General features: G+C 42.1%; 1 protein-coding gene and 1 pseudogene across 2 annotated transcripts; both read left to right on the top strand.

The window, feature by feature from the left end:
* Nucleotides 1-53: 53 nt before the first annotated feature.
* On the top strand, nt 54-10,785 carry LOC114052951 (annotated as a pseudogene).
* PRXL2B (peroxiredoxin like 2B) lies at nt 1,240-21,097 on the top strand. 2 transcript variants are annotated; one of them, XM_027875741.1, is made up of 8 exons: nt 1,240-1,327; nt 10,739-10,856; nt 11,475-11,679; nt 16,906-16,957; nt 17,986-18,049; nt 18,145-18,220; nt 19,354-19,472; nt 20,881-21,097. In XM_027875741.1, the coding sequence occupies exons 2-8, from the start codon at nt 10,794-10,796 to the stop codon at nt 20,905-20,907; spliced, it is 606 nt and encodes a 201-aa protein (XP_027731542.1). In that variant the 5' UTR covers nt 1,240-1,327; nt 10,739-10,793; the 3' UTR covers nt 20,908-21,097. The 2 variants fall into 2 exon arrangements, with proteins under 2 accessions (XP_027731542.1, XP_027731534.1); XM_027875733.1 differs by lacking the exon at nt 1,240-1,327 and having other exon boundaries at nt 10,652-10,856.
* The last annotated feature ends 5,588 nt before the right edge of the window (nt 21,098-26,685 follow it).

The following is a 26,685-nucleotide window of genomic DNA, read 5'->3' as shown; positions in this document are numbered from 1 at the left end:
TAAAAATGAGAAATACCCAGAAAGGCAAAATAAAGGGCACCTATCAGATTGGCTATGACAGACAAGGGAAATGATGACTGTTGAAGAATATGTGGGATCTTTTCCAACTTGCCTCGGCAGCAGCCACAGGTACAACAGTAGCAGCATGTCCCACAGCAAGTTCTCTGCTCCCAGGCATGGGTCTCTGGGCTTCCTGCCTTGAAAGAGAAGCAGCCGGCAGTGGGGAATGGTGAAGAATTCCCCAAGGATGATCCCACCGAGCCCTTCCACCTGACAGCCTTCCTGGGATACAAGGAAGGCATGACCATATTGTTGGAGAGTTGGACAGGTCTGGCTCAAAGAAGGAAGTGGTCAGGGCTGTCACCCTCAAGGAGACGCCTCCCATGGTCATTGTAGGCATTGTGGGCTACGTGCAAACCCCATGAGGCCTGTGGATCTTCAAAATCATTTTTGCTGAGCACACCAGAGGCGATTCTATGAGAGCTGGCATAAATCCAAGAAGAAGGCCTTTACCAAGCCCTGCAAGAAGTGGCAAGATGATGACGGCAAGAAGCAGCTGGAGAAAGACTTCAGCAGCATGAAGAGGTACTGCCAGGTGATCCATGTCATTGTCCACACCCAGATGTGCCTGCTCCTGCCGAGGCAAAAGAAGTCTCACCTGATGGATGTCCAGGTGAATGGAAGCAGTGTGGCTAAGGAACTGGGCTGGGCCCGTGAGAAGCTGGAGAAGCAGGTGCCCGTGTCCACCGTGTTTGGGAAGGACGAGATGATTGATGTCATTGGAGTGACCAAGGGCAAAGGTTACAAACGTGTCACCAGCCTCTGGCACACAAAGACACTGCCCCGAAAAAGCCACTGAGGCCTGCGTAAGGTGGTGGGTATTGGAGCTTGGCAGCCTTCTCTGTGGCTCAAGCTGATCAGAAGGGCTACCACCACCACACTGATATCAACAAAAAGATCTACAAGATTGGCCAGGGCTACCAGATCCAGAATGGCAAGCTAATCAGAAACAACACGTCCACCAATTATGATCTGTCCGACAAGACCATCAGCCCTCTGGGAGGCTTTGTGTACTACGGTGAAGTGACCAATGACTATCATGCTGAAAGGCTGTGTTGTTGGGACCAAGAAGCGTGTCCTCACCCTGCAAAAATCTCTGCTGGTACAGACCAAACATTGCGTCCTAGAGAAGATCGACCTGAAGTTTATTGATGCCACCTCCAAATCTGGCCATGGTTGGTTCCGGACTGTGGAGGAGAAGAAGACTTTCATGGGACTGCTAAAAAAAAGAGTCATGATGGAAACTGCCATCCACATCCAAAGAAAGGTCTGGTGGAGTCTGAATGCAAATCAAAGCATACTATTTTTACTTTATATTTTCTTGCATATTTTTTCCTTTTGTTTTGTTTCATCTTTCACAGCATGACTAATATGGAAATATGTTTTATATGATTGCACACATATAACCTACATCAAATTGCTTACCATCTTAGGGAGGGAGGAGGGGAGGGAGAAAATTTGGAACTCAAAATTTTATATAAAAAATGAACGCTAAAATTATCTTTACATGAAAAAATAAAATACCATTTAAAAGAAAAAAGAAAAATCATATTAACTAACACTTTATCTTTTTTTTTTATAAAACCAACCTCTAGTTTTATTTATTAATTCAATGGTTTTCTTACCCTCAATTTTATTAATCTCACCTTTAATTTTTAGGATGTCCAAGTTAGTGTTTAATTGGGGATTTTTAATCTATTCTTTTTCTAGTTCTTTTTTAGTTGTGTATCCAAGTCATTGGTCTGCTCTTTCTCTATTTTATTGATATAAACATTTAGAGATAAAAATTTTCCTCTGATTAATGCTTTTGCTATGTCCTCTGGGCTTTGGAATATTGTCTCATTATGGCCATTCTTTTTAATAAAATTATTGTTTTTTTAATTTGTTCTTTAACTCACTCATTCTTTAAGATTAGGTTGTTTAGTTTCCAGTTAGTTTTTATTCTGTATTTCCCTGGTCCCTTATTAAATATAATTTTTTATTGCATTGTGATCTGAAAAGGATGCATTTAATACTTCTTTTTGCTTTTAATTATAAAATTTTATGTTCTAATGTGTGATCAGCTTTTGCAAAAGTTCCATGTACAACTGAGAAAAAGGTATGTTCTTTTCTATTCCCATGCAATTCTCTTTAGATTTCAATCAGATCTAGCTTACCTAAAATTTTATTCACTTTATTGATTTTATTTTTATTTTTTGCTTAGATTTATCTAGTTCTGAGAGGGAAAGATTAAAGTTTTACACTATTATAATACTTTATTATAGTACTATGTATTTCCATCTACCTCATTTAACTTTTTTTTCAGAAATTTAGACACTATAGTATTTGGTGCATATAGGTTTAGTATTGACATTGCTTTATTGTTTATGGCACCTTTTATTATAATGTACTTTCCCTGTTTAGCTCTTTTAATTAAATCTGTTTTAACTTTAATTTTATCTGAGAATATGGTTGCTACCCTTGTTTTGTTTTGTTTTTTCATCACTTGAAGCACAGTAAATTCTACTCTGGCCCTTTATTTTAACTCTGTGTGTATCTCTCTCTCTTTTATTTGTTGTTGTTGTTGTTGTTGTTTTTGTTGTTGCCAGCAGGTTCCCCTTCCCTGGGGATTTTTTTTTTGTTTTTTATTTCTTTTTTCTTTGTTTCTTTTTTTATTTTATAAATAATTTATTAACATGTGTTTTTAAAACTTTGGGTTCCAAATTTTCTCCCTTCCTCCCTCCCCACCCACCCTCATTGAAAAGGCAAGCAATTTGATACAGGTTATAGAGGTATAGTCATGCAAAACACTTCCACAGTAGTCATGTTGTGAAAAATTAAGTATATTTCCCTTCATCCTATCCTACCCCCCATTTATTCTATTCTCTCTTTTGACCCTGACCCTCCTCAGAAGTGTTTGCTTGTGATTATCCCCTCTCCCAATCTGCCTTCCCCTCTATCATCCCCCTGCTCTCTTGTCCTCTTTCCCCCTTATTTTCCTGTAAGGTAATATAGATTTCCATACCCAATTGTGTATGTTATTCCCTCCTTAAGCCAAATCTTATGAGAATAAGAGTCACTCATTCCCTCTCACCTTCCCCTGTTTCCCCTCCACTGTAAAAGCCTTTTCTTGTCTGTTTCATGTGAGATAATTTGCCCCATTCTATCTCTCCCTTTCTCCTTCTCCCAGTATAATCTCTCACCCCTTAATTTTATTCTCTAGATATGACCCCTTCATCTTCAACTCACCCTGTGCCCTCTATCTATCTATCTATCTATCTATCTATCTATCTATCTATCTATCTATCTATCTATCCATCTATCTATCTATCTGTAAATGTAATTTTTTTCCCTCCTACTACTCTAATACTGACAAAGGATCATGAGTTACAAATATCATCTTTCCATGCAGGAATGTAAACAGTTCAAATGTAATAAGTCTCTTATGATTTTTCTTTCCTGTTTAACTCTTCATGTTTCACTTGAGTCTTGTATTTGAATGTCAAATTTTCTATTCAGCTTTGGTCTTTTCATCAAGAATGCTTGAAAGCCCCTTATTTCACTGAATGACCATTTTTTTCCTGAAGGATTATACTCAGTTTTGCTGGGTAGGTGATTCTTGGTTGTAATCCTATCTTCTTTGCCCTCTGGAATATTATATTCCATGCCCTCCGGTCCCTTAGTGAATAAGCTGTTAAATCTTGTGTCATCCTGATTGTGTTTCCCACAGTACTTGAATTGTTCCTTTCTGGCTGCTTGTAATGGTTTCTCCTTGACCTGGGAATTCTGGAATTTGGCTACAATATTCCTAGGAGTTTTCCTTTGGGGATCTCTTTCAGGAGGTGATTGGTGGATTCTTTCAATTTCTATTTTGCCCTTTGGTTCTAAAATATCAGGGCAGTTTTCCTTGATAATTTCTTGAAAGATGATGTCTAGGCTCTTTTTTTGATCATGGCTTTCAGATAGTCCAATAATTTTTAAATTCTCTCTCGTGGATCTATTTTCCAGGTCAGTTGCTTTTCTAATGAGACATTTCACATTCTCTTCTATTTTTTCATTCTTTTGGATTAGTTTTACAATGCCTTGATTTCTCATTTAGTCACTAGCTTACAATTGCTCCATTCTAATTTTTAAGGAAGTATCTTCTTCAGTAAGCTTTTGGACTTCCTTTTCCATTTGGCCGATTTTGTTTTTTAGGGCATTCTTCTCCTCATTGGCTTTTTGCACCTCTTTTGCTATTTGGGTTAGGCTATTTTCTAAGGTGTTATTTTCTTCAGTATTTTTTTGGGTCTCCTTTAGCAAGCTGTTGACTTGTTTTTCATGATTTTCTTGCATCACTCTCAGTTTTTCCTCTACTTCTCTTACTTGCATCTCAAAATCCTTTTTGAGCTCTTCCATGGCCTGGGACCAATTCATATTTTTCTTGGAGGCTTTGGATGTAGGAGCTTTGGCTTTGTTGTCTTCTTCTGGTTGTGTTTTGATCTTCTTTGTCATCAGAGTAAGATAATATAGTCTGACTCTTTTTGTGTTGCTTGCTCATGATCCTGGCCAATTACTTGAGTTACAAACTCTTTGTTAAGGTACGGGTCTGTTTCCAGTGTGGAGAATGTACTGTCCCAAGCTTCAGGGGTTTTGTGCAGCTGTTTTCAGAGATACTTCTAGGGACCTGTAAATTTTCAGTTCTTCCAAGGTGCTATGATCAAGGGCAAGGTGTTTACTCCTTTCCTGGACTGTGCTCTGGTCTATGAGCACTCTTTTCTGTCTTGGAATTGTGAGGAAGGTTTTCTCTCCACAGCCACTACAAGCTCCACCACGCCAGTGCTCCTCCTTGCCCCAGGACTTCCAACTAGGACTGTGACCCAGATCCAAGCATGGGCAAAGCAAGAGAATCCTGCACCAGCAGAGAGATCCCTGCAATCCCCCTCTGATCAGCAACTTGATTCCCCCTCAGTCTGTGGTTTGGAAGCTCAGGAAGCAGCCTCCGCCCTGGGGCTGGAACCCCACTGTGCTTCTCTCTCACCACAAAAACAGACTTTTCTCACTGACCTTCTAAGTTGTCTTTGGCGTTCATGGGTTGAGAGGTCTGGAAACCGCCACAGCTGCCCACGATTCAGTCCTCTGAGGCCTGCTCCAGGTTTGCTGCGGCCTGCATGCCCATGTGGAACTGCGTTCCTCTCCTCGCCAGGTGCAATATACTTTTCCAATCAACCATCCAGATTGTCTTGGGTTGGAAATTTGTTTCACTCTGTCTTTTTGTAGGTTCTGTTGCTTTAAAATTTGTTTAGAGACATTTTTTATAGGTATTTGGAGGGGTTTGGGGAGAGCTCAAGCAAGTCACTGCTTTTACTCCACCATCTTGGCTCCACCCTCTTTTTTTTTAGGCAATTGTGGTTAAGTAACTTGCCCAAGGTCACACAGCTAGTAAGTGTCAAGTGTCTGGTCTGAGGCTGGATTTGAACTCAGGTCCTCCTGACTTCAGGGCCAGTGCTCTATCTACTGCGCCACCTAGCTGCCCCTATCTCTCATTTTAAAATGTGTTTCTTGTAAACCACATGTCATCAGATTCTGATGTTTAACCCATTCCGCTATCCATTTCCATTTTATGGGTGAGTTCATCCCATTCACATTGAAAGTTAAATTTACTATTCCTTTACTTCCTTCCATCCTGTTTTTACTCATTATTGTCCTTCTCATCCTCTCTTTTTGCCCTGTCTCTCCTAGGTTTACCTCTAACTACTACCTCCCTAATCCATCCTCTTTTAAAGAATCTCTTTTCCTTATCCTCTCCCCTTGCCTGCCTTTTCCTTGTTCTACTCACCTCTCTAAGAGTCTCTCCCTCATCCTGTCCCCCTGCCCTCTTATTTCGTTATAAACTTGGAAGACTTTTATGCCCTTCTAGATGTATATGTTGTTTCCTCTTTAACCCAGATCTGATGAGAGTAAGGTTCCAGAATGACCAGCCCTCCACCCCCATCTGCTTCTTCTGTAGCAGTTCTTTCCTTCATACCTCATTTATATGAGATAATTGCTCCTTTTTACTTTTTCCTACCCACTTTTGTTTTTTAGAATCCCCTCATCATACTCATCTTAGTCCCAACCTTTCTTCCAAACTACCCAAGTGATGATGACAGTCTTAAGAATACTGATACCACTTTCACATATAAGAAGTAAACAATTTGACCTTATTGAGTCCTTTGTAATTAATGTTTACCCTATATTTCTCCTGGATGTTATATGTCAAATTTTCCATTGAGTTTTGGTCTTCTTGTCACAAATACCTGAAAATCTTTTAGTTCATTCAGTGTCCTTTTCCCCCATTCAGGATTATATTCAAATTCCCTGAGTAAGTTATTTTTGGTTGCAACCCCAGCTCTTTTGCTCTTCAAAATATAGTGTTCTAAGACATATGGGTTTTTGGTATAGAAGCTGCTAGGTCTTGTGTGATCCTGATTATAGCTCTAAGGTATTTAATTTTTTTTTTCTTGTCACTTGTAATATTTCCTCCTGATCTGGGAGCTTTGAAACTTGGTTATGATATTTCTGTACGTTTTCATCCTGGGATCTCTTTCAGGTTATGATCAGTGGATTTTTTTCTATTTATACTTTACCTTCTCATTCTAAAACTTCAGGGCAATTTTTCTTAACAGTTTCTTGTAATGTTGTATCTAGATTCTTTTTCTGATCATAACTTTCAGGTAGTCAAACAATTTTTACATTGTCTCTCCTCAATCTGTTCTTTAGATTAATTGTTTTCCTAATGAGACATTTCACATTCTCTATTTTTTTTTTCATCCTTTTTTTTTTTTTTTAAATTTCTTGGTGTCTTATAATGTCATTAGCTTCCCCTTACCCAATTCTAGTTTTCAAGGAGTTATTGTCTTCCTTAAGTTTTTGGACTTCTTTTTCCAACTGGTTGACATTCTTTTTCATAATTTTCTTGGATTGCTCTTATTTTTTCCCCATTTCTTCCTCTATCTCTCGTATTTGTCTTTTTTTTTTAATCTTTCTTAAGTTCTTCCAAGTACTCTTTTGGGGCTTGTGTCCATTTGATGTTGCCCATTGAATTAGGAATGGTTTTTTGGTTTTTTTTTACTTCACTATATTCCTCTGAATATGAACCCAGATTTTCCCTACCCCCATCTTAGTTGTCTGTGGTTGAGTGCATTCGCCTTTGCTTGTTAATTTTTATTTTGTTTTATTTTATTTTTAGCTGCTTATTGTTGTGCTTGTCTCTAGTCCCACGATGTGGGGAATGGTGCCCCAGGCCTCAGGTCCTTCTTAGTATTATTTTCTGAGTTTTGTTTGGGGCCTAACCTTAGGCACTCTTTTCTATCCCCAAGTCCATGGCCAGGGCCCTCAGCCACCCTGACCCTCAAATACTTTTACTCCCTGCTGTCCTTCAGAGTGAGGGGGTGAAGGGGCAAAGGGAGGGCTGCAAGCTTCAGTTCTCTCCTCTGCCCTGGAACCAGAACCAGAAACTCCACTCTCCTAATGATGCCCACAGTCAGCAAGGTCCCTGCCCCTCTGCTGTCCCACTCACTGGAGCTCACTCCTTCTCACTGACAGCTGCAGCCTAGGCCATGTCTGGTCAGTGCACCTGGGCCTGGTATCCCAACAGTGCAGATCTGGGCAACAGATTGGGTATGGGAGGGGTAAGAAATAGGAAGGAGCTGAGGATGACATCTAGGTGTTGAGCCTGAGGACTTGGGAGGATGGTATTGCTCTCTACAATAGAGAAAGTGAGAGGGGAAAGGGGTTTAGCTTGGAAGATAACATTTGGTTTAGGAGTTGAGTTTAAGATATCCATTGGACATCCAGTTCAAGATGTCTTTAAGGCAGTTGGAGATATGAGATTGGAGGTTGGCAGAGAGCTTGGGACAGGAAAAGTGGATCAGAGAATCAAACATCAGTTCAGATGTAGGTACTATTATCATTCCTAGGTTTTCAGCTTGGTGATTATTACAATTGAGTGACTATGACCTTGAAATTGTGAACCTGAGTCAATGGGGCAAGGAGAACCCTGGATGATTCTGGGGTGAGAGTCCATTGATGGGGAGGGGCTTATCCTCTTCTCACCTGCTATATAATGAATGGAAACTTAAGTCCACAGAGAAATAGAAACTGTTACCTGATGTTTCACTGATGCTGGAGGTGACCCTCAGTTCCTGAGAGAAGTTAGTGGATCACGGAATTGTTGATTCTTTGAATATGGGCCTGCCTGGGGATGGATTGGGCATTTGTCCTCTGAGGATCAGATTGGTTAAATATGGAGAGACTCATTTCAACAGGGCTAGGCACCGGGTGATGAATTCTTTGTTCCTGGAAACTCAGTATTACAGCATGAGCCTGCTGAGTTTAAGGAGAGGGCTCTCAGGACAATAGCTTGCAAGGAAAACAAATATGAAAGAACACAGCAAATGAGACTCCCTAGAAAAGATAAAATGCCAGAAGAGAATAGAATTCAGAGATCAGCTGAGCCAATTCTATTTCACACCCTCCCTCTCCCCTTTCCCATGACCCCGTAGAGTCTCTTTCATCAGCTTAGAGGCTAAGAATTTGAAACATGAAATCCTGGCTAACCCTTGTATTTCTTCTTCTGCTTGTGGGCACATTAGGTCAAGGAAGGACAAGGGAAAGAGGAGACAGACTCTCTTAGAGATAAGTTCACAGCAACAACACAGAAGTTCTTCTAGGGACGTGTTATGGTCTGAGAGGTTAAGACCCCTCAAAGACTGAAGTACAAGCCAAGGTCATCTGGAATGAATTCACACTCAAGAAATCTTTAACTCAAGTTGCAAAAAGTTTCTTGTTACACTTTTCAGCAGGCAAGAATTCTTAAGGAACTTGCAAGAGACTGAGGTTGGAGGTAGGGTTTATATGGAAAAGGGCATGGGAAAGGAATGCCAGGGACACTGAGGAGGTAATCTAAAGTTCCAGGTGTCTTTGGGAGCTATGGATGAGAAAGTACAGGGAGTATACCGGCCAGGGAGGGAGGTGACAGAGGTATGGATCTTTGGAGTCTGGCAGGAGGAAGAGTCCTTGGGCCGACCAAGGACAAAACTCCTTGGGCTGAGCAAGGCACCCCTCTCCCTCTGTCTTGATGAGAGAATGCTCTGCAACAAGGGAAAGCTTTCTCACAGAACAGGAACTTACAAAGAAATTGGGAGGCTTCCAGAGACATGATCTGAGGGCTGGGGCCTGAGCAGCCCAGCGCTCTCTCACCCAGCTTTGTGTAGCTGCACCAGGTAGAGAGATGAGGGTCGTGCTGGGGCCCATGCATGAATAACTGCTAGGCACAGTGTCCTTGGGCTGGGGAGTGGTTGTCAGAGACAGTGTTTCTGAGGCTAGGGAGAAATTGGGGTCCAAGTACAAGCACAAGCACAAGCACCCCATCAGAAGGACCCTCGGGGCTCTTTGAGAAGTGAGAAAGTCTGCCTTCCTCCCTCCCTCCCTCCCTTCCTTCCTTCTTTCTTTCCTTCCTCTCACACACTTTCCTTTAATAATAGGATTATTGAATCTTAGCCCTAGAGGGTACTTTTGAGATCATCTGGCTGACCCCTTCATTTATTTTTACCTGGTTTAAGTTTTTTTTAAATTGACACTTTAATTTTTACGTCACCATTTTCACATTGGAAATGAAGACGATGTTAAAACAAAAACAAAAACAAAAAAAAGATGCTATGTTTCCCTACCAGTAAGCCATTCCGGGGATGGCAATCCTCTGGACATAGTGACCTACAGATTTTTAATAGAGTAACACTTAATTTAACTTAATGAAGATTACTAGAGAAAACAATTTAGTTCAGCAAAAGTAACCGTGTTAACCTAGTCTAATGATATATGCAATGTCTCACACCCGGAGGGACAAAAGTTTCTATTCTCCTCTCTTCTGCAGAGACAAGCCTGGTTATTGATCAAACACAGAGTTTCTCATTGATTTTGAAAGCCTTTCATAAGCTGATCTCCGCCTAACTTTCCAGGCTTCTTGCACTTTGAATCCCTCCCTTGCAGTGCTCGGTGATCCAGGGACCCCGGCGTCCTGCTGTTTCTCATCTTCTGGCTCGGACATTTGCCAGGTTGTCCGCAGGCCAGGAATGCTCTGTGCCCTCATCTCTGCCTCCTCCCACCGTCCGTCCGCCGCAGGAAGCCTTCCCAGAGTCCTCTTCATTCTAGCGCCTTCCCCTCCACTTTATTCTGCCTGTATAGCTTGTGCATATGATCTGCCTCGTTATCTCCCCCATTAGACTGTGAACTCCTGAAGGACTGGGGCAGTCTTTTGTTTGTTGATTTGGTGATCCGGGGCTTAGGGCTTGGAACTTAATAGGTGTTTACTGGTGATTGTCATGATTCTAATTTCACCTAGTCACTTTCAGCCTTGGTCCCGCCCCCTTTCTAATTTCTCCTAGTCACTTTCAGCCTTGGTCCCGCCCCCTTTCCGAGCTGCAGGATTTTTGCACTGGCTTTTCTAGCTCGGGTTTCTCTTCCTCACCCTCCCCCTGCGTGCGCCTGCACTCCTCCCGCCCGCCTCCTGCACGTAAGCAGACGCAAGCAGCCCCGCCTCCGACAGGGCGAGCGGCTTGATTGGCTGACGTTTCGTGCATATGCATATCAGGTGGTTGGCAAAGTCCAGGTCTGTGTCAGCAGTGCAGCCTCAGGTCCTGGTGGGTCGGGCTGACCGCATCTCCCTCACCCCCCGCAGGGTTCCGGTGCTGGAGCAGTGGACGGAGCTTGTGGGCGCACTCCTGAGGCCTGCGATGAGCTCCCTGGACCTGACCCGGGTGGGCGCTTGTGTCCTCAAGAGCGTAGCCACAGGGGAGGTAGGGAAAAGCGGAGGGGAGGAGAGATGAGCAGCTCCTGCGTAGGGGGTGGGGGCCTCTGGAGTAGGTGGGAGGGGGTCCCTGTTTCACGCCCCTCTAGGGGTGGGTTCCCTGTTGCATGTCTCCTGGAGAGTTGGGCCCCTCTTGCATGCTTAGAGCTGTGGTACTTATAATACATCGTAGAGGCGGGATCCTAGTTGCAAGCCTCATTGTGTGTGTGTGTGGGGGGGTCCTAGTTGAAAAGTCCGTGTTGCACTCTGTCCCTGGGGGTAGGGTCCTCATTCCACGCTTAGGGAGAAGTGGCCCTGGGCGGAGCACCTGTAACACACCTCTAGGGGCAGGGTGAGGTACTGTGGGAGAGGAGGGTCCCCATAGCATGCCTCTAGGGATCTCAGTTGCATTCCTGGGGCGGGAGATGGGTTATTCCATGCACACCTGGGAGGAGGGAGGTGCCCATAGCACACCTGCGGGGTAGGGTGGGCCTCTTCCAAAGAGACAGCCTGTTGCCCCTCCCCCTTGTCAGCACCTGCAGCTCCGTTGGGGCTCAGGAGGCTTGCCCTTGCCCTGGAGCGGGTGCACCCTCACTGGCTTTGGCCGTTTTTGGTGGGGTGGGCGCAGGCCGTGGAGCTGAAGAGCCTGTGGCAGGAACGCCCCTGCGTGGTCCTGGGGCTGCGGCGCTTCGGCTGCATGGTGTGTCGCTGGATCGCCCAGGATCTCAGCAGCATCAAGGACCTTCTGGATCAGCACGAGGTGCGCCTGGTGGGCATCGCCCCGGAGACCCTGGGCTTGCAGGAATTTCAGGAGGGGAACTACTTTAAAGGAGGTGAGTAGGGACAGGCTGCCCCCAATGGTGAGAGCCTGGGATTCCAAACCAGCCCCCCCCCCCCCAGTCTTAGCTCAGCCATTTATTAGTTGTGGGACCTTGGACAAGTCATTTCCTCACTTTGGGCCTCATTTCCACTCTCCCCCATCCCCACCGCCAGACTTGTTCAGAGTTCTTTCAGAGAGGCAGGTAGGTGATTGGAGTGCTGACCTAACCTCTCTCATCTGGGAAAGAATCTTAATACTAGACCTGCCCACCTAATATCTAGATCTGGAGTAAATAACACCACCTCCAATAATCATGATAATAACAATAGCGTTTATATAAGGCTTTAAAGTTTGGAAACATTATCTCACAGGTCTGGGTCTGGCCCTGGGAGGTTGGAGTGCTTTTTTTCCCATTTTTCAGATGGGGAAACTGAGGCTGAGAGAAGTTTAAATGTCTTGCCCAGGATCAGGCAGCTATCGAGTGCCTGAAGCTAGATTGGAACTTCCTTGAGGCCATTCAAGTCACTTCAGAAGCCATTTGAACCAAACCTCTCAGGAGAAGATTGAAACCCAGGAAAGTTAGGTGACTTGCCCAAGTCACGTGTGGCAGTAGCAGGATTTGAATCTTAGTTCTTGGACTACTTACCTAGGGCTCTAGCCACGATACCACATCTTCAGAGTTGTTGTGAGGCTCTTATTGCAGGATTTCTTAACTTGGCACCCAAGACCTTCCTTTAAAAAAAAGAAGACAAAACATTGTGGTAACCTCTTAAATATAATTGGTTTCCTTTGTAATTCTCTGTATTTTGTTTTATGCATTGAGTTTTTTTTTTTTTTGAGGCAATCAGGGTAAAGTGACTTACCCAGGGCCACACAGCTAGTAAGTATCTGAGGTCAAATTTGAACTTAGGTCCTCCTTTCTCCAGGACCAGTGCTCTGTCCAGTGCAGGGCCACCTAGCTGTCCCTGTTTTATGCATTTAGAAACATTTTTCTGTTTAGAGGTCCACAAGCTTCACCAGACTGCCCAAGAGCACCAGGTTCAGTCAGTCAATTGAGCATTTATTAGGCACTTAACCTATGCCCAGCATAGGTTAAGAACTCAGTTCTTGATTGTAATGAGATAATGGATCTTAAGGTCTTTGCAGTCTTATAAATGTCAGTTATTATGAGGCATTTGGATTAAATGATCTCTAAGCTCCCTTCCAGGTTTAAATCCTGTGGTCCTAGACTGGAAGACGAGAAGAGGAAAGCAGCCTGGAGGAAGGAACTTGGTCAGGGAGTCAGGATACCTGGCTCTGCTTCTGACTGGCCGGGTCACCATGGGCAAGTCAGTCCTCATCCTTCTCTGGGCCTCTGGTTTCCCATAGGGTCCCTATTGAGGGAGTTCACCTCTTATTTAGTAATTATAGAATCCCACATCTGGAGCTTAAAGGGATCTTTACAGGCCATATGAACTGACCCCTTACAAGTGAGGAGACGAGATCAGGTTGGTGAGTGATTTGCCCAGGCTTACAAGTTAGTGAGTGTTCAGAGCCTTTGTGAGTCCAAAGCTGGCTGTGAGTCCTCTCTGCCCGCTGCCTCTCTAATAATGCTGAACCTCCATATGGTTCTTTAATTTTTACAAAGTGTTTTTCATACACCATCTCATTCAAGCTTTGAAAGAACTGTGGGAGATAGACGCTATGATTATCTCCATTTTACAGGTGGGGAAACGGAGGCTGAGAGCAGCTAAGGGATTTGCCTGTAGGTATAAACTGGGTGCACTGAGCGCCATTCTGTGCTGCGGGTGAGTTCCCCTTAGTAGATAGAAGGCTTTAATCAGAGACTGGGCAATCACTTGTCAGGTATGATGTATCAGGGATTCCTATTAGGTATGGATTGAACCAGATGGCCTCTGAGGTCTCTTGGAACTCAATTGTAGAGGCCAGGGGAGAGGGAGACTGAGCTTTAGGATAATAATAGCGGTTATAATAAAATCTGTATTTTAAATGTGGAGACCCAAGTTCACATCTTGCCTGACCCTTTCCAACAACATGATCCTTGGCAAGTCACTTAACCTCTGTTTGCCTCAATTTCCTCATCTGTAAAATAGCAACTTATCTCCCAGGGTTCATATGAGAATCAAATGAGTCAACGCAATAAAATGGTTTGCAAACATTAAAGCGCCATATGAATGCTAGCTATTATCAGTATTATTATTGTCATTATCATTATAATTCTGTGGCAGATGTTTTCCTGGGCAATTCACCTGACCTCTCTCAGCTTCAGTTTCTTCATCTGTAAAGTGGGGATAACAATGGCCTCTACCTCCCAGAGTAATTGTGAAGACCAAATGAGACAATATTTGTAAAGTGCTTAGCACAGAGCCTGGCACATAGTAGGTACTATATAAATATCAGCTAGTAGGAGTAGGAGTAGGACTAGGAGTAGTAAAATGGGGATATAATGATATAATGGCACCTACCTCCCAGGGTAATTCTGAAGACCAAATGAGATCATAATTATAAAAGGCTTAGCACAATGCCTGGCACGTAGTAGGTACTATATAAATGTTATCTATTATTATTAAAATGGGGATAATAATGGGGATAATAATTTCCCTCTCAGGGTAATTGAGAGGACTAAATGAGATCATGTATGTAAAGGGCTTCATCAACCTTAAAGCACCGTGTAAATGTGAGCTATTATTAATAATAGGAACAAGAGATTCTGTGATTCTGGTTGAACTAAATGGTTTCTAAGTCTTTGTCATTATCAATTACTAATCCCAGGAGGCTAGACCACTGGGCAGTGTCCAAGACACAAGTCAGGGCCCAGGGTCACACAGCTCGTCAATGTCTGAGGCTGGATTTGAACTCGGGTCTGTCTGACTCCAAATCCAGTGCTCTATCTACCTCCACCCAAACAGGTAGAAAGAGCTGAGATTTGAACTTTGGTGCCCTGTCTCCAGGGCCAGCATTCTTTCCACTGGAGCCAGTTTGAGGAGGCCTCGGAGTTTACATATGATTCCCCAGCCAGGTCAAAATATTTAAATATTTCTGTAGCCTTTACACTTAAAAAATTGTGGTAGCAATGCTGCATCCAAGATCTCTGGACCAAAAGCTGTCTCAACGAAGCCGGGTCATCTCTAAGGTTTATTGATGCCTTTTTTGGTGAATAGCCTGGCCTCTCAGGCCCCACGCTCCTTCTCTGGGAGTATCTCCCCCTTTGTGTGCATAGCCCATGTTGGGGGAGAAGGATGTGGCTGGTGGCCTGGGTGGAGGGGGGATGGGGACATTCCCCCCTCACCCCTGTGGCTTTTTTTTTTCACTTTTACACTATAATTTTTGGAAGCAACCCATCTCCCCTTCCCACCACCCTCGCCATTGAACGACAGGTATAGCTACTGTGTTTGAAAAGGTCTACTTATAATAGCTAATATTTCTGTAAGTGTTTTAAGGTTTGCAAAATGCTTTACATACTCATTAAAGCAACTTTGTGGTTCTACCTCATGCTCTTCAGATTGGCCAAGATGACCAAAGAGAAAAATGACAAATTTTAGAATGGCTGTGGGTGAACAGGGACACTCATGCATTGTTGGTGGAAGTTGGTGTGAAGTGGTCTGGCCATTCTGGAAAGCATGTCCCCAGAATGAGTCACTAAATGGTGTATACCCTTTGACTCAGCAATACCATTTCTAGGCCTATACCCTCAAGAAATTAAAGCAAGAGGAAAAGAATCTACATGTAAAAAAAATATCTATTGTATGAAAATATTTTCATGGTAGCAAAAAATTGGAAACTAAAAAGGTGTCTTCCCATTGGGGAATGGTTAAACAAATTGTGATATGTGAATTAAATGGGATATAGTTTTTATTTAGAATAATATTTTATTTTCTCAATCACATGTAAAAATCATTTTTAACATTCCTTTTTAAAAATTATGAGTTCCAAATTCTCTCCTGCCTTCCCTCTTTTTCCCCTCTTGGGACAGTAAGCTATTTGATAGGTTATACATAGGCAACCATGTTAAAACATTTCCATATTAGGAAAAAAACACAGACCAGAAAAATGAAAATAAGAAAGTAAGTTTAAAAAAACATGTTTTGATCTGCGTTCAGACTCCATCAGTTCTTTCTCTGGAGGTGGATGGCATTTTTCATCATGAATCCTTTGTCTTGGATCATTGTACTGCTGAGAGTAGCTAAGTCATTCCCAGTTGATCATCATACACTGTTGCTGTTACTGTATACAGTGTTCTCCTGGTTCTACTCACTTCACTTTGCATCAGTTCATGTAAGCCTTTACAGGTTAATGGGATATTATTGTGCCAAAAGAAATGTTGAAATGGACAATTTCAGAGGAAGTTGGGAAGACTTTTATGAAGAGTGACTGAGCAGAAGTAGGAGAAAAGTGTTTATACTGATAACATTATAGAGAAAACCAACTTTCAAAGACTTTAGAACTCTCATCAACACAATGATCAACCAGAAGCTTATGAATGAAGATAATAATAATAACATGAAGCAGTAATATAAATAAAATAATAATAAAAATAATATAAGAATGAAGATTTAAAAAACACCACTCATTTCCTGACAGATGACAAACTTAAAATGCAGAAAGAGACATACATTTTCAGAGATGGCTAGTGTAGGAATTGTTTTTACTGGACTATGAAGATATGTATTGGGGAATTTGTTTTTTTAATTTGCCTAATAGGTGGTGGGGTGTAGTAAGAGGGACCAGTTAATTTTTTAAAAAAAATGCTTGCTACTTGAGGATTTTTTAAAACATTAAAAAAAATTAAAAAGTGCCTTACGTATATTACCTCATAATTATCTCCATGTTATCTGCTGATCCTCAATAACCCTGAAAAGTAGATACTATTATTATCCCCATTTTATGATGAGAAAACTGAGGCTGGCAGGTTTATTGACTTGCCCAGGGCCACACAGCTGGTATCTAAGGCAGGATTCAAATGGAATTCTTCCTGACTCCAAGCCCAGACTTTAGCTGCTATGCTGCCTTTTGTTCTCTAGATCTCAGTCATCAGGAGGCAGGTGTGTTTCATTGTCTGTTTTCTGGGACTGTTAGTCATTAATTGGTTTGTCGGTGACTCGATCTTTCGTTTCCTTTGGTTAGTGGTTTTCATCTACAGCTGTTGTGGTCATCAATTACTGTCTCGTTACTACCTAGCTTCATTGTATCATTCATAGGAAGTTTCTCTGAATCTCTCCTCTTCCCACCTGTTTTTCAGAGCTTTATCTCGATGAAAGTAAGCAGAGTTACAAGGAACTGGGATTTAAGAGGTGGGTGTGAAATCCAAGTCCTGCCTGTGACTGATAGTCTCAGCCAGCGGGACAGCAGATTGGGAGGAGGCAGAGAGATGTGGAATGGGGAGTGGGGGCAGGGCATGGGCAGGATTCCTCCCTACTCCACATTCCACCCCCCACTGGTCTTCCCTTGATCTGGTGTCTGCAGCCACCCGCTGGCCTGCTATCTGGTGCTTCCAGGTTCCTCCGTCTCCAATCCACCTGTCACTCCCCTGCTAATCCTAAAATGTTGATTTGACCCCATCCTCCACCTCTTTTCAAAATTATGGAATGTCTCCCTGTTGCCTCAAGAATAAAGTAAGACCTACTGAGAGCCTGGTGTTCAAAGCTTTATAAATCTGCTTCCTTTTAAGGATAGTTGGTGTAAAGTGCTTTATGGACCTTCAATACTAGCTGTTAATTACTTTTTCAGAGGTAGCTGATGGTACCATGCACACAGCCCTGGGAAGTCAGGAAGTCTTGAATTCGAATATGATCTCAGACACTGAGTGACCCTGGGCAAGTCATTGATTGTGTCTGATTGCTTGAGTTACCCCTTATGTAAAGTGGGGATAATGATAGCCCTTTCTGGAAGGGTTATCCTGAAGATCAAATGAAGTGATACTTGTAAAGCACTGAACAGTGTTTCTTCCCTTCTCCCTCTGCCTTTCCCTTCTCCTCCCCTTCTTTCTCCCCTTCTTCCTCTCCCCTTCTCCCCTCCCTCCCCCATTCTACCTCTCCCTCTTTCTCTTCCCTTCTCCTTTCCTCTTCTCTCTCTTCCTCCTCTCCTTTCTTTCTTCTCCCTCTCTCCATCCTCTTCCCTTTTCCCTCTTCCCTTCTCGCTCTCATTTTTGATTTCTATCTTCCTTTCTCTCTCTTCCTCTATCCCTTTCCCCTTTTCTTTCTTCTCTTCTCCCTCTCCTTCTCTCTCTTCCCCTCATCCTTTCTCCCTCTTCTTCTGTCCCTCTCCCTTTTTCCCTGTCTTTCTCTCCTTCCTCCTCTTCTTCTTCCTTTCCTCCTTGCAGGTACAACAGCCTGAGCATCATCCCTGCTGCTATAGGGAAGCCAGTCCGGGATGTTGCTGCCAAGGTCAGTGAATGAGGTTGTCTGGGACTCAGCTTTATCCCTTGTTTCCCAGGGATTGGTGGTACCCCAGTGACCTGCGTTTTGCTTCCCCGACACAGGCAAAGGCCATTGGCATCCACGGGAACTTGTCCGGTGACCTGCTGCAAAGTGGAGGGATGGTAATTGTCAGCAAAGGTCAGTGATTTGGCAAGAGGGTTGCACGGGTGCTGGCGTCATCTTCCAATCAGGAAGGTTGGGCAGGGTTAGACCCAGTCATGTGCTCTTCCCTGAAGCAAATTAGGGCCCAGAATGTTCTGCAAAAGAGTCAGCTCATCCTCTCTAGCATATTGGCCTAGTGAATGGAAGGCTGGCTTTGGAGTCAGGAAGACCTGGGTTCAACTCCTGGCTCTGACGTTTACCAGCTATGTGACCTTGGGCAAGTCACTTAACTTTTGTGTCGGTTTCATTATCTATAAAATATGAAAAAGTAATGCCTAGAAGACTGACCTTATAGACTTCTTATGATGATCAACTCAGATAATATATGTAAAATGGTTTGCAAACCCTAAAACACTACAACAATAATTACTAGCATTGTTATAGCAGTGTAAGATTGGCAAGGTATTTTGTGTACACTATCTCATTTGACTCTTACAGCAACTGTATTGGGTAGATAGGTGCCATCTTTAACCCCACTTTACAGATGAGTAAACAGAGGATCAGTGGTTTATCACACAACTAGTAAGCATACAAGGCAGGTTTCAAACTCAGATCTTCCTGATTCCAGTCCGGAACCCTGGTAAGAATGATGATAATACCAGTAATAATGTTTTGTCCCAATGTTTTTATTCAGTTATAAAAAGTAGTTATTTTGTATACCTGTGCAGTAGTCTGTTGAACACTAACTGTAAATGAATAATGTCAGGATTGCAGCTTATCTTAGGACAATCTGTATGACTTGGAGTCAGGAAACCCTGGATTCGAGTCCCCCCCCCCCCCATACTTAGGTGGTTTCCCATTCTCCTGTGCAGGTATCTGAACAACAACAAAGCTGCCTGGCACATAGTAGGTGATGTGTAAATGGCTTATTTCCTGCCCGCCCAACCAGGGCTCTTTTTGCTTATGGGTTACAGTAGGAGATTGCTGAAATTCCCTGGGAGGGACCTGGAGCCCAGCCCTCTGAGTCAGATGCTGCTATGAAGAGGAACGTCATTGCTCCCCTGTGGGGCGATGCTGCCGCTTTATGGAGGATGGGCTCCAGCAGTCAGCTCCCATCCTGTCCTGGGGCCCATGGGAGTCCTGAGTGTTCCCCATCTGTTTTCCCACAGGTGGTGACAAGGTGCTGCTGCATTTCATCCAGAGCTCGCCCGGGGATTACGTTCCCCTGGAAACCGTCCTCCAGACGTTGGGCATCTCTGCAGATGCGAGCTCCAGCGAGAAGCCTCAGGTGGGCTGCCGTCAGAACTGGGGAAGGGTGGCGCTCGTTTGGGCATCCCCAGGACCACCCTGCTTGGGGCTGCGGGGAACGGGCACCTGTGCTGCAGCAGTTCTGTAACACCTACTATGTGCCAGGCACTGTGCTAAGCCGTCTCGGTGCAAAGAGAGGCAAAGCAAAGTCCCTGTTCTCAAGGGGCTGATGGAAAAGACAACATGCAAACAAAATATAGACAGGTAGACTGGAGATAGTCAATAAAGGGAAAGCGTGTACGAGGCCCTGGGGGTACAAAGGCAAAAGTGAAAACTTCCTTGCCCCCAGGGAGCTTACATTCTTATTTTATCTTCCTAATAGTTGGTGCAGTGGACAGAGCACTAGGCCTGGAGTCAGGAGAACCTGAGTTCAAATCTGGCCTCAGATACTTCCTAGCTGTGTGACCTTGGGCAAGTCACGTCACTCTGTTTGCCTCAGTATCCTCATCTCTAAAATGAGCTGGAGAAGGAAATGATAAACCACTCTAGTATCTCTGCCAAGCAAACCCCAAATGGGGTCACAAAAGAGTTGGACAGCAATTAAAAAAAATGACAGCACAACAATATAATGCTTTATATTTATTTTAGTCATTTAAAATACGGATTCTGAGAAGTATCCCTAAGTATCACCAGGCTGCCAAAGGGGCCCAGAACACAAGAAAGGTTAAAACCTCCTGTCTTAGAGAGTTACCTAGAACATTACCCAGGGTCCCACAGTCTTCACGAGTCAGAGGTGAGACTTGAACCCAAATCTTCCTCATTCCAAGGCTAGCATTTTATCTATTACGACGTTCTAACTCTTGATGCTGTTATTATTTATATGTGTTCTATGAGAAATGTTTTGTGTCTTTCTAGGCATCTTGGTACCATAGTAGATAGAGCACTTGATCTGGAGTCAGGAAGACCTGAGTTCAAATCCAGCCTCAGACATTCTTTACCTGTGTGATCTTGCACAAGTCATTCAACCTCTGCTATCTCAGTTTTCCCTACTATAAAATGGAAATAATAGTAGCACCTCCCTCCCAGGGTTGTTATGAGAATCACATGAGATAATATTTGTAAAGTGTTTAACACAGTTTCTGGCATATGGTAGGTGCTTAATAAATGCTTGTTTCTCTCCCTCCCTAATTGAGGAGCCTTCCATCTCCCCAAACAATAACCTTTTATTTACTTAGCATAAGCTTATATGTGTACATGTGGCCTCCCTCATTAGACTATAAACTCCTTGAGGGCAGGGTCTTTGTATCCCCCCCTTGTGCCTAGGACAATGTTCCTCGATGATAGGTTATACTTGTCCTGTCCTTTAAGCATTTCAGAGTGGAGCACAGATTTCCTAATACAAGCCTACTCTTCCAGCATCCAATTGTCCATCTCTTTTTCCCTTTCAGTGCACTGACGACGTGTGCACGAGGTGATGGGCACGAGAGCCTGCAATATTCCCCCTGCCAGATGCCTGTAGACTGTCGCCTCCCCCTGAGTTTCTTCTCATGAGAGGCTCAGACTGAAGAGCCCCTGTCACAGGAGGTAGGGGTAGAGCCAAGATCTGCCTGTGAGCCGTCTATGACCCATGAATGCTGTTAATTAAAATTGGGTTATCAAATGACATCTCTGATTGAGTTGAGTCTTTGTGCCTGGAAGCCAGCGTCTGCCAGGTCTGCAGCCCAGCTGAGCGTGGCAGCTGTCTTTTTCTCTTCTGGCAAATGACGTGCGAGGCACTAATATTGCCAGAAGAGGAGCTTTTGACGTGCACAGTCCAGGCTTCTCCTTACTGGAAAGTTTCCAGGAGAGGCTTGTCCGGAATTCTTTTTGAGGTGTGGGGTCAAGGAGGGCCTTCTAGGTTTGAAATTCTGTGATTCTGTAATTCCAGCTATCTCAGAATGGAATGGGTCAAAGAAGGTTCCTGCTCACTGGAGGTCACATGTTTATAGGAGGCATCATAGTATAGTAAACAGAGTGCTGGGCTTAGAGGTAGAAAGTCTTGTGTTCTAATCTTACATCTGAGGTTTCTTACAGCACCTATTTCACAGGGCTGTTGGGAAGATCGAGTGAGAAAAATGTATAATAATAATGATAATAATAATAGTAGCTATTATGTAGTGTTGTAAAGTTTGCAAAGTGCTTTACAAATATCACATTTTATCCTCACAAGAGCCCTCAGAAATAGAATGCTTTGCAAATTGAACCTGGTAACAAAAGGTTCTGGGATGGTATATATAAATACATTGAGTGATCAGTTTAAAAACAGTGAATATCAAATAAGTTGCCGTAAATTACTCTCCTCTAAGGAAACTTATTACAAAAAAATTCTTCAGACAGAACCAAAAATGCTTCTGATCTAGTCTTTTTTTTTTTTTTTTGGCTAGGCAATGGGGTTAAGTGACTTGCCCAGGGTCACACAGCTAGTGTTATGTGTCTGAGGTGGGATTTGAAATGAGGTCCTCCTGAATTCAGGACCTGTACTCTGTCCACTGCGCCACCTAGCTGCCCCCTGATCTAGTCTTAATAATTAATAGAATATAACTTAGACCCATAAACTGTTGAATCAATACCCAATCATTCTTACATATTTTGAAACATTTAAGGACCTTATTTTATACACAAACACACACACACACACACACACACACACACACACACTTCTAGTAACAGCAGATGACAATGTTAAATAGTTGTTTGGAATATATAAAGGATTAAAATTCTAGGCCAAATAGCTTAGACCTTACATCTGCATCTCACTATAGCAACTAAGATGTAGTTTAGCATTAACCTAAAAAATAAAGATCTAATGTTGTGTTCATACTGATCACATGACATGATAGAAATTTGCCATAAAAGAAGAGGAACATAGTTACACATTAAAGGAATAATGCATCCCTAACTTCATGTCAATTCCAGGCAAAAGTTATATAGATAGCCGATTGCATTGAGCCGGGCCTAAAGTCAGCCATGTGGGGGTGTTTTCCATTCAAAAGGAAATGTTATTCTGGGGAAATTGAGTCAGGAAACTCCTACCTAGCCCATGCCAGTGTTGTTCTTCCAACCTTTCCCAGGAGAACTCCACCTGCAGTTCAAGTGTGTAAATCCTGTAGGGTTGCTGGTATCATTGATTCTTTGGCTCAATAGCATTCCTTGATGGTCGTACCTAGAGTCAGACTCAGAGTAAAATCAGTTACAGTCCTATAAGGTCTTAAAAATCAAGTTCCAATAATCAGAACTTGAGGTGGATTTAGCTCTCAAGGATCACATATCCTAGATAACAAGTATTGACTATAATCTCACATTGATAACAGTAAGAGATTCATCCTAGAAAAACCACAACTTATCTTGATATAATTAGTAATCGTTGCTAAATAGATGCTCTTTCATCCCTAAGTTCAACATTACACAAATGATTTTACTTTAAGATGCTTAATAACAAACCACAAAAGACTTGGAATGGTACATGTAAATATAATAATCCCAAATTGCATACAGAGAACAGCTTCTATGAAAATTTATCTATAGTAAAACATGTTCATTTATTAACCACATTCAAATGGACGTAAACATAGACAACTGATCTCAGAATCCATTTAAACAATGGGAACAGTTTTAAAAATAAATTTATTTATTTTTAGTTTTCAACATTCATTTACATAAGATTTTGAGCACCAAATTTTCTCCCCATCTCTCCCCTTGCCCCACCCCAAGACATCATATAACAATGGGAACATCTTTAAGGTGACACACCTTAAAATGCATGCATTTCAGGGCATGCTCTACACACAGATTCTAATACCAGATTCAAAAATAAACATAAGTAAAATCAGGTTTTCCATAAGATAGCTCATAAGTTACTACTCTCCACTAATATAACTGACCATACTGAAATCCCGTTCCTTAAACAAAACCAAAAGGGGTTCCTGACTTTAACCTCAAACTTAAATAGATTTACATCTTTGTTTCACAGACTCCTCTACCTTTATCTTATTATACTCATATCTGTCTGAAAGAATGAGATCCTTCAGGAACTGAATCTTATTGAAGTACTAATTTAACTCTTGCTTAGGCCATAGAATGATTGAAAAATTCAGATCAAAATAGTAAAATCTTTCCCACTTACAGCTCTTTACAGTAATTCAGATGCCTTAGTATTAATTTAATAACCAATAGATCCAGTATTGCAATGACAAACGTCCACTGTTTGCCTACCCTGATAACAGAAATGTACTCTGAGAGCGATAAGCAGGGACGTGGTTATAATAACATCAAAACTGGGTCTCAAGTCCTACACTAGTGTAAGTGGCCTAGCCTATGGAACCAAATGGACAAATTTCTTGCATGGGAAAATGAATTAAGAAGCCTTCCCAAGGTAACCTCCCTACCTTATTCCCAGGGACAGATATTCCCTAGCTTCAGGTCTCAGATGTCACCCCCATTGAGCTTCTGACTGCTGATGTTTTTCTTAAAGCACCTATGTAAGATCAATTCAAGCACACAATAAACTTAAGAATGAAACTCAAAAAAGAATATTCAGGGTCCCCAAAAAAGCTTTCTCCTCAAACAACAAAGTCTCACTAATCACAGTAAGACTGGATACAATTGTTATCAATACCATCAAATTATTGCAGTAAATCAGCTTACAAATAAAATTTATCAGACCTAAAAAATTACACAAAAGTTCTTTTTTTACTTAAACATTTCTTCCTAAAAGCATTTCTCTTTATTAATAAATAGGTTAAAATTTATTGTGATGTTAAAAAGATAATCATAAACTTTCATGAAATAAATTGGTTGGAAACTGACAAGATATTTCTCTTATTCAACCCTAAAATAAAAATAAATCTTTAAAATTGGAATTTATCAAAAGTAAGTGGATATAAAATATCTTTAAGTATAATAAATAAATCCCCAAAATACCATAACAAAATAAATTCCTAATTAGGACAAATTCTTAATTACCACACGCCCCCCCCACCCCAGTCAAAAAGTATTTGCAATGGGAAGAATAAGGGAGTTAGAAGGCTGGGATAGGCCCAGTAAGGACTTCCCCTATAGAGGCTGGAAGGGTAGCCTTAAAACAAAAGTCAATATGACCTGTTACAAAAGGTGGGACCTCATTAGCAACATGAGAAAGAAATTTTTTCCCCCTAGATAAAGCCTTTATTAGAGGATATCGCCACATTGGTGGGGAAGAAAAAGGAATTTTTAAGTGAGGAATACCCACAGGCTAAATTTGATTTGAAAATACCAAGTATTCAGGGGAATTGTTTTAGCCAAAGTATTAATTTTTATTCCTCTGCCTTTAAAACATTATTGTGGGACGTATCTGCTGCTCCCTAAAGTACCTGTGTCTGTTTTGTCTGTGCTGTGCTATGTTATGTATGTGCTATGTTGTGCTAACCCATAGCCAACAGGTGTTTTACCTATACCTTTTCTTTTGGTGTGATCAACCAAAAGGAACAGACAGTAAAAAAAAAAAGAAAAGAAAAAAGATCAGTTAGGTGGCACAGTGGATAGAGCACTGGCCCTGGAGTCAGGAGGACCTGAGTTCAAATCTGGCCTCAGACACATAACACTCACTAGCTGTGTGACTCTGGGCAAGTCACTTAACCCCAACTGCCTCACCAAAAAAAAAAAAAGCAAACTTTCCAAAAATAGTTTTAAAAAGAAGACAAATCTCTTTTTCTTCTCTGTTTCCAACAATGGCCATGTTGGAGACTGCTGAGATGAAAGAAAGATACAAAAATTAATGGAAAACTAAGAAACCAAAAAAAAATTGGAAACCAAAATTGTGAAAAAGGAATAATTAATTTCTTTCATTTCAACCAAAATTTAGATGTTTTATGAAGTATTTCAGTGAGCCTTTGTGGTACCAGCAAACCCATGTAAAGTCTGGAGTTGATAGGAGGTCTTCCCACTTCAGACAGCAATTTGTCAAAACTTGACTTGCTGTGCTGGGGCCCATGAATAACTCTGGTTTGGTCAGGAGTTATGCATATTACATGATGTTTATTGTAAAGGCAGGTGGAAAAGGGCCAGGTATGGTGTTGGGCAAGACCTATGGGAGCTGTGCATGCTTATGGGGGATCCCCATGGGCACAGTCAGGTGGGCTCCCCCATCCCATTAGCAAGTCAGCCTCAGTGAGCAAGCTGGCAGATCTGCTCTAGCTAAGGCTAGTTAACCTGTGGACAAAACCCTGGGTTGTTTTGTACAATTTTTAGAAGGGTGTAGCTATGTGTAGTGGGAGGGGTTGGATATTTATCTGGCATGAATGGCAGGGTGAGCTCAGGCTGTGTCTTGGGACCACCTAAGCTTATCTATATGAAACAAGTTTTTCACTTGGACCCAAAAAGATATAGGGGAGTTTCCTTCCTCCCCACCCCCCACTTAATAGTACTTCATTTTTTCCAATTACATGTAAAGATAGTTTTTGACATTCACTTTTAAAGGATTTTGAGTTCCAAATTTTTTCTCCTTCCCATTTCCCCTCCCCAAGACACCTAGCAATCTGATGTAGGTTATACATATACAATCATATTAAACATATTTCCACATTAATCATGTTGTAAAAGAAGAATCAGAACAAAAAGGAAAAACCATGAGAAAGAAAAAAAAACAACAAAAAAAGTGAAAATAGTATGCTTTGATCTGCATTCATATTCCATAGTTCTTTCTCTGGATGTGGATAGCATTTTTCATCATGAAGTCTTTTAGAATTGTCTTAGATCCTTGCATTGCTGAGAAGAGCTAAGTCTATTAAAGTTGGTCATTGCACAATGTGGCTGTTACTGTGTGTAATGTTCTCCTGGTTCTGCTTACTTCACTCAGCATCAGTTCATGTAAGTCTTTCTAGTTTTTCTGAAGTCTACCTGCTCATCATTTCTTATAGCACAGTAGTATTCCATTACATTCATATACCACAACTTATTCAGCCATTCCCCAACTGATGGGCATCCCTTCAATTTCCAATTCTTTGTCACCACAAAAAAAGCTGTTATAAATATTTTTATGTATGTAGGTCCTTTTCCCTTTTTTATGATCTCTTTGGGATACAGACCTAGAAGTGGTATTGCTGGATCAAAGGGTATAGGGGAGTTTTCTAATAAGAATCTAGGGTACAGAGCTCTGGTTTCTTCCATGGTCTACAAACTGTGATGAGTGAAAAGCCCAAGAGACAGAGTTTCTGGGTAATTGATAATCAATTTATTAA

The sequence above is a fragment of the Vombatus ursinus genome, unplaced genomic scaffold, assembly GCF_900497805.2.
Source record: "Vombatus ursinus unplaced genomic scaffold, bare-nosed wombat genome assembly UNPS02003861.1, whole genome shotgun sequence".
NCBI lineage: Eukaryota > Metazoa > Chordata > Mammalia > Diprotodontia > Vombatidae > Vombatus > Vombatus ursinus.
Note: the sequence above shows the minus strand (reverse complement) of the source record. Positions and strands in the feature narration are given on the sequence as shown.

Bases quoted from the DNA above. Each gene is read 5' to 3' on its own strand.
- PRXL2B (XM_027875741.1), top strand. From the start codon at position 10,794: ATGAGCTCCCTGGACCTGACCCGGGTGGGCGCTTGTGTCCTCAAGAGC. The intron at 10,857-11,474 runs GTAGGGAAAAGC...GGGTGGGCGCAG, and splicing joins AGAGCGTAGCCACAGGGGAG to GCCGTGGAGCTGAAGAGCCT. The intron at 18,050-18,144 runs GTCAGTGAATGA...TCCCCGACACAG, and splicing joins TCCGGGATGTTGCTGCCAAG to GCAAAGGCCATTGGCATCCA.